General features: G+C 37.0%; 1 protein-coding gene across 1 annotated transcript; it reads left to right on the top strand.

The window, feature by feature from the left end:
- Window positions 1-3,133: 3,133 nt before the first annotated feature.
- il10 (interleukin 10) lies at window positions 3,134-4,943 on the top strand. The gene is made up of 5 exons (XM_016238620.1): window positions 3,134-3,301; window positions 3,456-3,512; window positions 3,755-3,910; window positions 4,356-4,418; window positions 4,560-4,943. Exons 1-5 carry the CDS (start codon window positions 3,134-3,136, stop codon window positions 4,653-4,655), a joined length of 540 nt encoding a protein of 179 aa, XP_016094106.1. The 3' UTR covers window positions 4,656-4,943.
- Window positions 4,944-13,832: the final 8,889 nt, after the last annotated feature.

The following is a 13,832-nucleotide window of genomic DNA, read 5'->3' as shown; positions in this document are numbered from 1 at the left end:
CACACAAAATCAATCATGATAAGAGCATGATGATCAAATCTCTCTCGGTTTCAGGCTTTCCACAGGATGAATGTTTTGCTACTCAAATACGTTCAGGCAGCACATTGTAAATTCCTTTGTGTTTTTATCCATAGGCCCTCCATTACGTTCGCTGTCAGTAATCTGTGCCTGTCTGTGAGTCTAGTGTAGATCTTACCTCAGCCACTCCGGAGAGAAAAAAACCACCAATTTTGCATCATGGGTTGGGCTTACCCCGCTAAAGCATGATGTGAGGTACAGCCAGAAATGCTTGCATACATGGTGTAATAGTAAGTCATGGAACAGGTTAGCTCACTCATGCTTACATTACTCAGTTAATGACAACTAATGAAATTCCATAGCATTCACTAATTTCTTGTAATAGCCTGCACTAAAATAAAATTCAAGAAATGTAAAGCATTTTTTATCATTGCATTTACTGTAGTAGTGTTAGTAAAATAAGAAGCAGCTTTCCATAGGCTCAGCTCACTGCAATGGTTCAAACGGGCTTTAACTTCAACAAAGAGTACAACGATGGACAAATGTATAATGGTTATCAATGATTTATAATCATTAAACATGGCAAGAGCTACAATAAGAGCAATGTCTGATACTTCATACTTGAAAGATGAATTGAGTCCCCTGTCTGAAATGTCAAAAAACAATCCCAAAAAACTACAGAGACTGTTAATTGGCCCTGAGATTTAATATATTTGGGTTGAATAAAATGTATATCTTTACAGCTGATTGATTTTCAAGCCATTGTATGACACTTCACAATGGGAAATCATTCGCTAAATGTAGTTTTGTTGGTTATGAAACATGTAGTTTCACTTATTGTGCGTGTTTGTGACATTTTCAACTTAATATGACGAGTCTGTGGTGAACTGTAGAATATGCAGAAGCAGAAAAAGTGTGTTGTCTTTTGGTGACATAACATAAGTCTATGCTTTAAGTGACACTTAATTTCATGAGCTCATCTTCAGGAAAGAAGAAGCCTGACCTAAAGGTATACTATAGGTATACTTGATCTAAATATATATTTCTTTAAATGACTTTGTCTAGAGTTTACTGGTCAAGTATTTGCTTAGTCAGCTTGATTTTGACTGAAAACAAACAATATTTCAGCAAACACCGTCTCTCTCAGACAGAGATTTGTTCACACTTGGTGTTTACAAACCATGTACATCATATTTAAAAAGTGCCGTAATGTTTTATTCTTACATGCCTACATCCAATAAATTGAATTAAAAAGGAAAAAGAGAGTACATTTTACAGCTTTCTTAAGTAATTATTAAATGCTTTCTTAAGTCAGCTAATCTGGGTAACTAACACCAGCACTACTTACATGTCTTGTATAACACTGCTCTCTCGTTTCATACAAACAAAAAATTGTAGCAAGAATGACATCAGAGGACTTAAATGTTAATATTACTGTAATATTGTTGTTGCAGTGTTCGTCTTGTTGCTAGGCCAATTGTTTTGTATATTGTGATGGACTATTTTTTCTTAATGGAAGCTTTAGATAATATACAGGTAAAATAACATAATTGCAACTCAAATCAATATGTTATATTTCGCCATATTTATTTATTTGAGTAGCTGTGTAATAGGAATAATACTGTATACAAGAGAAGTGTTTAACATTCATCCTCTCTTCGTGTCAATTTGACCAGGAGCTGATTTTATGTATTCAAATACATTTTAATATATAAATTTAATGTATATGATTATGAAGACTTTATGTGGGTGTAATAAAAAATAAATACAAAATTCTTCCCTCGCCGATCAATTTTACCCACCATGGGAATTAACGGGATGTCAGAAAAAAAATGAATTAAAAAAAATAATAATAATTTTAAATACAAAATATGACACAATCCAGAAAAGATTTATAACCAAACGAAGGGCTGAGACGACAGAATATTCCTAATGGAGAAAACACTCACATACCCCAAACCCCCCCCCAACCCACACACACAAACACAAACACATATAAACACATTGTAACACGAATGATTAAGGAAAATAAGGTAAATAAAATAAAAAACACCTAAAAATAATTTTTTTAAAAACTACATAAACATTAAGAAAAAATATAGGAATGGATCAATATAAGCTTTCTGGGCCAAAAAAAGTGTCATTTTTACCCTTTGGGTCATTTTGACCGGCGAGGAACCATTTTTATTTTTTTATATGAGGGAAGGGACGGATGGAGGTTAATTTCATATAAGTTGTAAGACTTGAGTTGAGTTTCAGGAGAAAGTCTGGCGTGCATTATTTTAGAATCAATGGAGCCAGGGTAAATGTGAAAGGTATTTGTGGTTTAGAATACCAAGGAGTTATTTGTCACCCAGAAACCACACTGGACCCCTTACAATCATCTCTGTATGTGTGAGTTTACGCTCACCTGTGAGAGTTGGCTCAATGCACATACAGGGCTTTCACCATCTGTGTAAAAAGAAATGTCAGAGATGAGATGTCTATTCAGTTCACTGCTTCTGTCTGAGAAACTAACAGAAGATTCCCGCAACTGGCAAAAAAAACACACAAAAAAACGGATAAGGTTAAATCATATAAGGACAATTAAATTATATATTTTTAATTACTAAGTAAGTTCATTATTTCTTCATTATCCAAAATTCATTTACAAAGATGAACTGCAAATTAATCTATTATATTTGATCTATTTTGGTAAGTGGATTGATATATAGAACAATATAATGATAGATAGATAGATAGATAGATAGATAGATAGATAGATAGATAGATAGATAGATAGATAGATAGATAGATAGATAGATAGTCAAAATGATAAAAGCATTTTATTGCTGACTTCATCTTGAATTAACCATCCAAGTTCAATTTTCCTATAACTTCTTTATTCCAAAAACAGAAAGAAAAAAATGTTTGTGAACAAGGTGATGACACAGTGTAAAGACAAATTGCCAGTAAGTCAACACCCCCCCCCCCCCCCCCTTCACCCCACCACAGAAAGCTAGATAGGAATTTTCTGGGGTATAAAATAACGGCACCCCAAAGCTAATCATCACATCTCCTCTATTGAGGGCTGAATATCAAAAAAGAATCAAGAAGAAAGAAAGAGGATTGAAGAATGATTTTCACTGGAGTCATCTTTTCTGCTCTGGTCATGCTTCTGCTTTCTGACAGTGCTCAGTGCAAAAGAGTCGACTGCAAGTCTGACTGTTGCTCATTTGTGGAGGGCTTTCCTGTGAGACTGAAAGAGCTCCGATCTGCATATAGAGAAATACAGAGGTTTTATGTAAGTATATTTAGACTGATTTCCAGCTCAGATACATTGAATGAAGTCTGAACCTTGCGAATCCCAATCTACAAGGCATTTCTGCTTTATTTCATGCTATATTGAGGTTTGAGGTTCTCTCTAATGGGTTTTTGTTTGCATTTGTTCTCCTCAGGAGTCCAATGATGACTTGGAACCATTATTGAATGAAAATGTGCAACAGAGCATCAATGTAAGTACCAAACCCCATTCATCTACTCCCACAGTACTATAGCAGCAATTATTCAAATTTAAAATTAGCAACAGCAGAAGTAATCATACTGAAACTGAAGGTTTTGTGCAAGACGTGTGCAAACCAAACTAAAAGCTCGCCAAACATCTTAGATCTGCACATTGCTACGGCGGTGCCATAGCATGACAACCGTGGGTGTCTGAAACAGCTCATAAAGGATAAATCTCATATATGATCCACAGAGTCCTCATGGATGTCACGTCATGAATGAGATCCTGCGCTTCTACTTGGACACCATTCTACCAACAGCTGTCCAGAAGAACCACTTGCACTCCACAACACCAATTGACTCCATAGGAAATATATTTCAGGATCTCAAGCGGGATATACTGAAATGTGTAAGTCTGTCACATATAAAATATGTTTAACGGATGATAAATTTGGTCTCACTGATGTGATTACTTTCACAATCAGAGTAAACTTTTCCGTCCTGGTGACAAACCAGCTGACTTACCTGCCTAACCAGGCTGGGAGAACAGCAAAACAGTTTAGGCTGGTATTTGGGTGTTTAAGCAGGGAACTTCTTAAAATTAGGTTGCTAATGTTAGGATGTGTAATGTTAGGTTGGTGACAGTTATTTTTTGAAAAACGTAGTTCAGGCATCTTTAGGATGTCGAAATAGTGCACATATGTAGAAAGCCTATGTGGCTATTTTTTTTGGCAAGAGCTGTTGCAAATCAATCAAAATACCTAGTGCTTGTTGTGCAATGGTATGGTGAGGCAAAGAAGGTGTCTTTAACATTGCAAACTACATGAAATAACACACGTCTCTCTATGTTGCAGAAGAATTACTTTTCTTGCCAAAATCCCTTTGAGTTCGCCAACATAAAGAACTCGTTTGAAAAGGTAAGTCTTATACAGCAACTTAATGCTAATAAAAGTATCATGTTACACCATCAAAACTATTTTCTACTCTAAGAGTACTTGAAATGATTAAATTATGTTTGAAAGCTATTCCAAAGGTTGACAACATCTTTTTCTCTTTAGATGAAGGAAAAAGGCGTTTATAAAGCCATGGGAGAGCTTGATATGCTCTTTAAGTACATCGAGCAGTATTTGGCAGCAAAGAGAGTCAAGCACTAATAGGATGTCAGACTGGATTAGATTCTGGCCATGATGACTTGAGTCAAGTCTGAAATAATGAAGAAATAATGAAGAATAATGTAAAAACAATGGACAGATCAAGAACATACTGTAGGATATGGCACAAATGGACTTCATCCTTTAACTTATTGCTTGCACATCACCATTCCATCACACTACTTTATGATGCATTGGAAAGCCTTCCTCTTCGCCTTCAGTTTCTGGATGTCACTATGGCAGTGTTTTAGATTGAGCTAAAACCATAAAATGATGTATAAGTCACATTGACCAGGGTTATTTAAAAAAATTAGTTGCATTTTGCCAACTTGCTGAAATAACTTGAAAGTGTGTAATAACTTGTTATTGTGTAAATACTGATATTTATGTCATGAATTTTATTTATTTTATTTTATGAGCTCAAAAGTTAATTTATTGTTAATTTCATATATTTCTGATGCTTGTTTTTAATTTGTTACAGAAAAGTGTCATCAATAAATTATTTAACTGAATAATGCAACAAACATTTCCTTTTTTGGTTAATGTGGTTATTTGTTTTCCTCGTGTTGACATGAGTTCATTCTGGTCTTCTGTTTACTTCCTACACTTTATGTCAAGTCTTGAGCAAACAAGCTAAGTCTAAATTCTAAAATGACAAATCGTTAAAACAGTGCTCCTGCGACTTATCACTTAACACTACCATTTACAGGGTGTGTCAAAGTGAGCTAGTAAGGGTTAAAACATGACTGTGCTAACCTCAAAACTGACCTAAATAGAGCAGTTACCAGCAGCTCAGCAGTCGGCCCTTTACTGTAATTGCAGCGATGCATGTCTCACCCTAATGAGATTAACTATGTAACAGCTAACATAGGCCATGAAACTTTAATCCTGCAGCCGTGGTGTGAGCTACTGAGTAAGCAAAACAGTATGGGAACAAGACGCTAGTTTCAGTTGTGACAGAACCTTAAGCAAGGCCTGGGGTGGTTAGTTGGTTGGGGAAGCAATTGAAATTGAAAACTTTTGCAAAACAATAGAGTACAGAGTCATACACTTGTGCATATATCAACACCAAACTATCATAGGCTGTGCAAGAAACCTTGCAGGGTTTCTATATGAAGGTACCTCCTAATGAAACTAGTTGCACACAGGCTTCCAAAGCACCAAAGCATCAGGTCTTCTGATGTTCAAGTGAGATTTAGAGATGAAAAAGCAAATAGGCTATGTGGTGTCTGCAATGCTTATTTCTGAGCAGTAGAATCATAAGTTGAACAAAGTCTTGATTTTATTCTTTCCATCAACTAACTGCACACATAGAGCTGTGCAATTAATAAAAAATACAGTTTCTATTTCAATTTTGGCCTCCAACGATTATGAAAATACAATAATCAAGATAAAACGATTATTGTTCCCCATTCTTCCAGCGGTGTACTTTCGCTCCACCATAAAAACCCAAACTAATGTGACTTTTACAAAATGGGACGTGTTTGATTTTTTAAAGTTTATTAGATTTATTAGTCTTTTTAAAAGTGCTGTTCCTCAGGATGCTTTCTGTGCATGTGCTCAGAGAGGGAACAGAACACAGACAAGTAAAATAAACTTTTAGCTTAAGGTGTGCACCTAAACACTCAAAGTACATGCAAAAAATGTGTCATTACTCACATTGGTGATTATTCACGTAACCCCTCATCAGTTATGTCTTAAAGGGTTAGTTCACCCAAAAATGAAAATTCTGTCATTAATTACTCACCCTCATGTCGTTCTAAACCCGTAAGACCTCTGTTTATCTTCGGAACACAAATTAAGATAATTTTGATGCATTCTGACAGCTCTCTGACCCTCCCATAGACAGCAAGGGTACTACCACAATCAACGCCTAGAAACATAGCAAGGAGATCGGTAAAATAATCCATGTGACATCAAGGGTTCAACCGTAATATTACGAAGCTACAAGTACTTTTTGTGCACAAAAGAAAAAAAAATAACGACTTTATTCAACAACTGTGAATGCAAACCGTTGACAATGAAACTACTTGTGTAACAGTATATTGGATCCGTGCGGCTCTTAAAGGGGTCATATGATGCGATTTCAAGTTTTTTTTTCTCTTTGAAGTGTTACAAGCTGTTCGTGAATAGATAAGATCCCTAAAGTTGCAAAGACTCAAACCCAAAGAGATATTCTTTATAAAAGTTAAGACTGGTCCACGCCATCGTAAAACGCCTCATTTAAACACGCCCCCACGTCTACATCACGATGTGGGAAGATTTGCATAATGCCGCCCAAATGTTCACGCAAAGAAAGAAGGCGTAACTTTATTGTTGCTGCCACCATGTTGTGAAGACGCTGTGTGTTTCGTTGCGAAAGCGAAAATACTTAGTTTGGCCTTCCAAAAGTGGACACGACTAAAAATCAGTGGTTAAGTTGTATTTACAACACTGTTCCAGAACAGTTCAACCCAAATATTCAGATGTGTGCAGCGCATTTTATGGAGGACTGTTTCCTGATCCTGGGAACAACCTGCGGCAACAGTGTTAAAGTAGCCCAATTCCGCGGGAAAACCACGGCAACACAGGTAATGGGCCTAACATTTCCGTCACACGCTTGAGGTATTCGGCCAATCACAACGCACTGGATAGCTGGCCAATCAGAGCACACCTCACTTTTTTCAGACCAATGAGCTTTGTAAAAAACGACTCGTTTCAGTAGCCTCGTTCAGCTTCGTAACCTTAAACCACATAAACACATTTCATTACACCAAATAATGTTATTTTTAGCAACATCATATGACCCCTTTAAAGGTGACGTATCATGAAAATCTGACTTTTCCAGGTTTTAAGTGCTATAATCAGGTCCTCGGCAGTGTTGGGAAGGTTACTTTAGAAATTTAATAGGTTACAGATTACAAGTTACCCTATTTAAAATGTAATAGTAGAGTAACTTTTTCAATTACTTTATTAAAGTAATGTAACTGATTACTTTTGATTACTTTTTGATTACTTTTCTAAATTTCTAATGAATGTTTATTTGCAACTGTTAATCATTTTCAAACATTTACACCATGCAGGGTTAACCTTACAGTAGTGCTCAACACTGTCAGACTTTCAAAATCCTTCCTCACTTGAATTAAGATGATCAAATTTGAACACCTCCACCACAAAATCAGACTTTAGTACCGCCTTTTACGTTGAGATTGATCTGAAGTTCAATGCAGATTTAAAATCATAAGAAATAGTTAATAGATAAGAAATCTTTGCATAACTACAGGAAACACTGCATCTAACAATGGTTTGGGGAAAAAAATGTTAATTAAAAAATAATAATAAATAAAAGCATATACATCAACTCAAATACAGTTATCTAATAAGCATGTGTACTAAACTCCTGTAACATTGGTGTCTCTTTGTATATGAGTTTTCTCAAAATAAGTAAAATGCTCATGAATCTCAATTCTAGAGATTATGTTTATGTGTTCATGTACTCATATTGAGGCGGCAGAGGCTGAAAACACAGCGAGCTTCAGTAGGCCTGTGTAGTAAATGAAACCGCATGTCTGCGCCATTAATTTCCACGAGGGGCGGACTGGGAAAAAAATTCAGGCCGGGAAATCTCACACTCATACACCCACAACAAATTCTGAAACATGGACAACCATATTTGTCTGCTAAATTACTTCTGTAACATTAAAATAGATAATAATGATGTCCTTTATACAGTATTTTGAGTGATGACTGATGACTGATGAGCAATGGGCTGCTGCTGCTTAACTAAGTAAACAAAGACAAAACTACAATAGCATATTTACAGATGAAACTGACCTGCGCTTGAAACCCTGCTCCACCTGTGCGCTTCCACGGTCCACTCCATTCTCTCTCTCTCGCTCGCATCGATTACGGAGGCGAGGAGAGCGCGCGACTAACCGCGATTAATGATTTATTAGAGATTTAATTATCGAATGGCGAATTCGGAAATAATCGCTTTAGTACATTCGGCAGGCAATTGTACAATAATAATATTAAAATAGAGTGCAGAACGTGCAGGATCATATATTGTCTTTTTTTGCGCTTAATATTCACAGACACGCGTTTTGATTCAAGTGTACTGACCTACTTTTGATTTATTCGTCCAAAATGTGGCATATTCTGTCCGCGTCAGGCTATAGGAATTCCGTTTTTATGACTGAATTCTACGAACCAGTCTGTGTTTTCCGCATTTCACAGACACGCGTTTTGATTCAAGTGTACTGACCTACTTTTGATTTATTCGTCCAAAATGTGGCATATTCTGTCCGCGTCAGGCTATAGGAATTCCGTTTTTATGACTGAATTCTACGAACCAGTCTGTGTTTTCCGCATAGCAGAAATTATAGAGCTGTATGTCTCAAGAGTAGTCAGTGCAATTTGGGAAAGAAATCAATTAAATCTGTATGTGGATGTGTGTAAATATTCAAATGTAATCCCCTTTGTAATCGTTAACATTTTCATAAGTAACTGTAATTTAATTACACATTTTTTCTTAGTAAGTGTAACTGATTACAGTTACATTTATTTTGTAATTAAATTACGTAACGCCGTTACATGTAACTAGTTACTCACCAACACTGGTCCTCCGTGCATCTACCAACCAAGGAAACGTGAAAAAGATTAACCCAGTAACTTTGTTTTGGGAAGTCTTTTTCTGCAAGCGTCTGAGAAAACGAGCTGGTCTGATTTCGCTCCCTTGGTGACGTAGCAAAGGGATCTCATTATAATATTACCGCCCCATAATCTGTAACTGTGCCGTTATTTTGATTTTGCAAGCAACTACGGTGTACCAGTTCTAATGCCATGGCGAAAGTTTGAGCAAAGCATGTTAACTGTTCTGCCTTTGGCTGCACAGACGAGCACAGAGTACTATTTAGAGTCCCAGCCTCAGAGGAGACAAGAGAGCAGTGGATTTATTAATTTGTTTAATGTATATTGCTGCCGCCACACAGATCTAAAATAAAACCGCGATTTATTTCCCAGCTGTTTACCTTCACAGACATTACTTTTTTTGTAACTCGTGTGTTTTTAACGTGAACTTGTGTGTGAATGAGAACTTAGTTCTCTGGCGTCTCATTCTGACGCCAGAGACTTATATTACATATTGTAAAAAGGGGCATAATATGTCTCCTTTAAAATGACAGCATGCTAATATTCCTGCTGCCGACTGTGTGCTTAGTATTAACTTATTAATTAATTAACAAAAGACAAAGAGAAAATCACTCACTGCACTTGACTGAAGGAATTTTGTTGCTTTAATAAGAAACAAAGGAAGTTTAATTCTTAAAGAGAAGACAACACTGTTTTATTTTACATTTGATTATTCAATTTCTGTAGTTGGCTGTGAGCTAAATACTTGCATAAAAAAAAACTTAAAGCACTGCAGTGTTTCCCACAGACCTACACTCTATGCGTGGCAGCACTTTCCTGGGGGAAATATAGGCTATATATAAAACAGCTGACAGGCTGATTGATTGAAAATGCAAATTAATTCTCTGCCAGCAGGAGGCGCTTTATGAGCGGCAGAAATAGTGATTTCCCCGGTAACGGCTGTAATCAAAGCTCATAAACGCTGCTTTATCAGGCATTATAGGAAAGATTAAATGAAAATGACATCGAAACATTTCTAAAGACAGTCAGTTCCCTTCAAAGATATGACTCATGCCGCGTTTTGACTAAAACGTGCAGTGCTCATATTTAATCAATTAAATGAAGTGAGGTGATATGTGGCCAAGTATGGTGACCCATACTCAGAATTTGCGCTCTGCATTTAGCCCATCCAAGTGCACACACAATAGTGAACACACCCCCGGAGCAGTGGGTAGCCATGTTGCTGCGGCGCCCGGGAAGCAGTTGGGGGTTCGGTGCCTTGCTCAAAGGTCTCATCTAAGTCGTGCTATTGAGGGTGGAAGAGAGTGCTGGTTATTCACTCCCCCCACCAACAATTCCTGCCGGACCTGAGACTCGAATCCACAACTTTCAGGTTACAAGTCAGACTCTCTAAGGCCATGACTACCCCACAATCAAAGCCTTTTGGAATTTTTGGCAAATATAGCTGATGTGGCAAAAAGTGTTCACTGACATTGAACAGCCAATACATACATATTAAAACTGAGAATACATACTCAAGTTAGGATGTAAAATGGAAACTGGATACTGCCAGTGAGCTTAATGGGTCAGCTCTTGCCCCACCTTGCACTACTGTCATTGTCAGAGGCACACAGGCAGTTGTCCAGGATGTGCAATTAAGCTAATCTTTTAAGTTTTTCTTAACTCTTGCGGTCCTCAAACTGATATTTCTGAACTGTTTCCCTGAAATCAATGAAAATTGGAGAATGCAGAACTATGTGATTTTGCTTTTCATTCTGATCAATGCCGTGTTCGTATCCGTTACATCGGAAAACCGAAGTTGCTTCATTTCCGCAACAAGCAGACACCAAACCACAGAGTGATCTTACCAAGTTGTTGAGGATGGGCATGCCACCTTTTGCTGCCAATGATTCACGAAGGAGAGTGAGTCACAAAATACTTCCTGTAAGCCCTGGTGCTATATGTGCACAAGTCCATAGCAGTATACCCATATGTCTTTTTGACAGTCAAAACTATTTGGTTTTGAAACAGCATTACACATTTCAAATTCTTAAAACAGCTACTTTAGCATAGAGTGTTAAGCGCTCTCAAATCGTAGTTCAAACTCTGTATATTTACAATGGAATGGTTTGATACTTAACAGAAAAGCAGAAGAAAAGCCAAATTCTTAGAAAATGTGTCACTGTATTGATCTGGACAATTTAGTGCAAGTGTTAGGGTTCCATGACATGAACACAAATAAATTAAATCTTTATTGTTACTGTGCCATGTTTACCCCCCAAATTCTATACTCCATTGGAAATTACTTAAAGGGGTCATATGATGCGATTTCAAGTTTTCCTTTCTCTTTGGGGTGTTACAAGCTGCGAGAGAGAGAGAGCGGTGTGTGTGTGCGTGCGCGAGCGAGAGAGAGAGCGGTGTGTGTGTGTGTGTGTGTGTGCGTGCGCGCGCGCACGAGAGAGAGCGAGACACATCACAGTGGAGTCAGCTGTCTTAACCGTGGCTTGTGTACTGTAAACACATATTCATCACTGTGTCTGTCACGAGACTGTTCCCCTTTCGAGCTCTGTCTTTACATTTATTTTGAAAGATGAAGCTCAAGATTGTGGTAAGGGGCGTTACATTTCCGACGAGTGCTTGCAGTGTTCGGCCAATCACAATGCACTGGGTCAGCTGGCCAATCAGAGCAGACTGTGCTTGTCGGAAGGAGGGACTTTGTAGAAAACGAAGCGTTTGAGAGAGGCGGGGCATAGAGGACCTACAATAATGTACAGTATTTGAAAAATAATGTGTTTTTTGAACATTAAAGCATGTCAACATATTCTGTTACACCAAATACACAAAATAATGGTCTTTAAAAAAGCATCATATGACCCCTTTAATTACCTAATTCACATAATTTAAAAACAAACATTTTGGAATTAAAACAGCTAGAACATTCATATGAACATCGTCATTATGTATCCATTTGGCACACTTTGAGTGGATATTCTAACTGGATTTGACTCTTTCACTACATTTGTAAAATGCTGACTACTTCGTGTCCAGGTTAAATCTGATGGTAATCACAAGCATCTGAGACATAATTAAAGACTTCAGAAACAGCAACATGCTGTTGCTCAAGTTTCTGTTTGGTATGCTGGCAGTCATTTCCTCTCAATTGGCCATATGTTTATAAAATTGTTTGACGTAAGGGGAAAAAAACACCTTAGTTTACCAACAATGAAACTACATTTAAGACAAAATGGTTTCAAATGCACTTTGCCCAGGCTGATAATGATCAACACCATCCCCCACATCTTAAACCATTCTACTGAAAGCTGGATCGAAAGGTACACTATCGAGAAGACACTTTGAAAGTAAGATGTACCTGTAACTCAGCTGAAAGGGTATTGTGCTAACAATAGGTTGTGGGTTTAATTTGCAAGAAATGCACGTACAAGCATTATGTAATTACTTTGAATGCACTGTAGGTCACTACCATAAACTGTTCTTTAAATTTAATTCATAGTCCAAGAATAATCATATTTAGTGCTTCTGAGTTTCGAGCTGTTTCTAAATCATGTCACTTTCTACCGGATGTCTGTTAGATCACAACACTGGAGTATTGAACACATTGTTCTCCACGCACACAGCAACTGAAATTTAAAACTGTTCAAAGAAAAAGCTTAATAAACTATCTCACCGATATAATACACTGCACATCAATATCTCTTCCCTTTTGAACTTTTCTTTGGAGCGCTGCGTGCTGTGACGCCATGTTGCTTTAAGCATATCATTCTGCCCATAAGCGCTTTTAATTGTGTCGCTCTGTATTGGAGCCTTTCTTTCATATATTATAATACTTTTGCGCAATGAAACATTATTAACCTTTCTTGTTCTGTCCTATCTATCATATGTGCCTGCCTCATCACTGTGCTATAAATTTAAAAGAAATGTCTTTTAATTTTATAGTATATATTTATATATAAAACCTAGCCTTAGAAAAGATTACCGATTTTCTGAAAAACAAACTCCATGTATTCTGGTCCATCTAGAAAGTGTTCCATGACTTTTTGGAGAGTCTAGAAGGTGATCTAGAAGGTCTAGATTTACCAGATTTAGTCCTACACTTATTCACTTTTATTTGTTCTCCACTAAATAATGTTTTTTCACTAAATGTTTAGATTTTATAAAATTATTGTGCACTCATGATTTTTCTAGAGTAACTTTTCCTGCTGAATTATCCACTAACCTAGTTTATATTAGAATTTTTGTCATAGATTATATTTATATATTTTTTCATTTATTATTTTTCTTCATAATAAAGTTTTCTATGGCCAGGAATACGGTTGTCAGTCCTGTATTTGAGTCCGTAATACGGTTACGTTCACACACAGAACCGTTATTTTCAGGCGTGACAACCGCATTCTGTAACCGAAATCAAACCCGTAAATTTTCAGGACTCACAACCGCATTCTCAGAAAACATACACTGTGTGAATGGAACAGGACTGGATAAAGTTGTCTGTCACGTAATACAGTGCGAGAGCTCGCTCTGCTGCACAAAGCGCGTGTTAACCGTAGCCGCTCC

Source organism: Sinocyclocheilus grahami, unplaced genomic scaffold (genome assembly GCF_001515645.1).
Source record: "Sinocyclocheilus grahami isolate Dianchi unplaced genomic scaffold, SAMN03320097.WGS_v1.1 scaffold2.1, whole genome shotgun sequence".
In the NCBI taxonomy this organism is placed as follows: domain Eukaryota; kingdom Metazoa; phylum Chordata; class Actinopteri; order Cypriniformes; family Cyprinidae; genus Sinocyclocheilus; species Sinocyclocheilus grahami.
The sequence above is the reverse complement of the archived record's forward strand: the minus strand, read 5'-3'. Positions and strand labels throughout refer to the sequence as shown.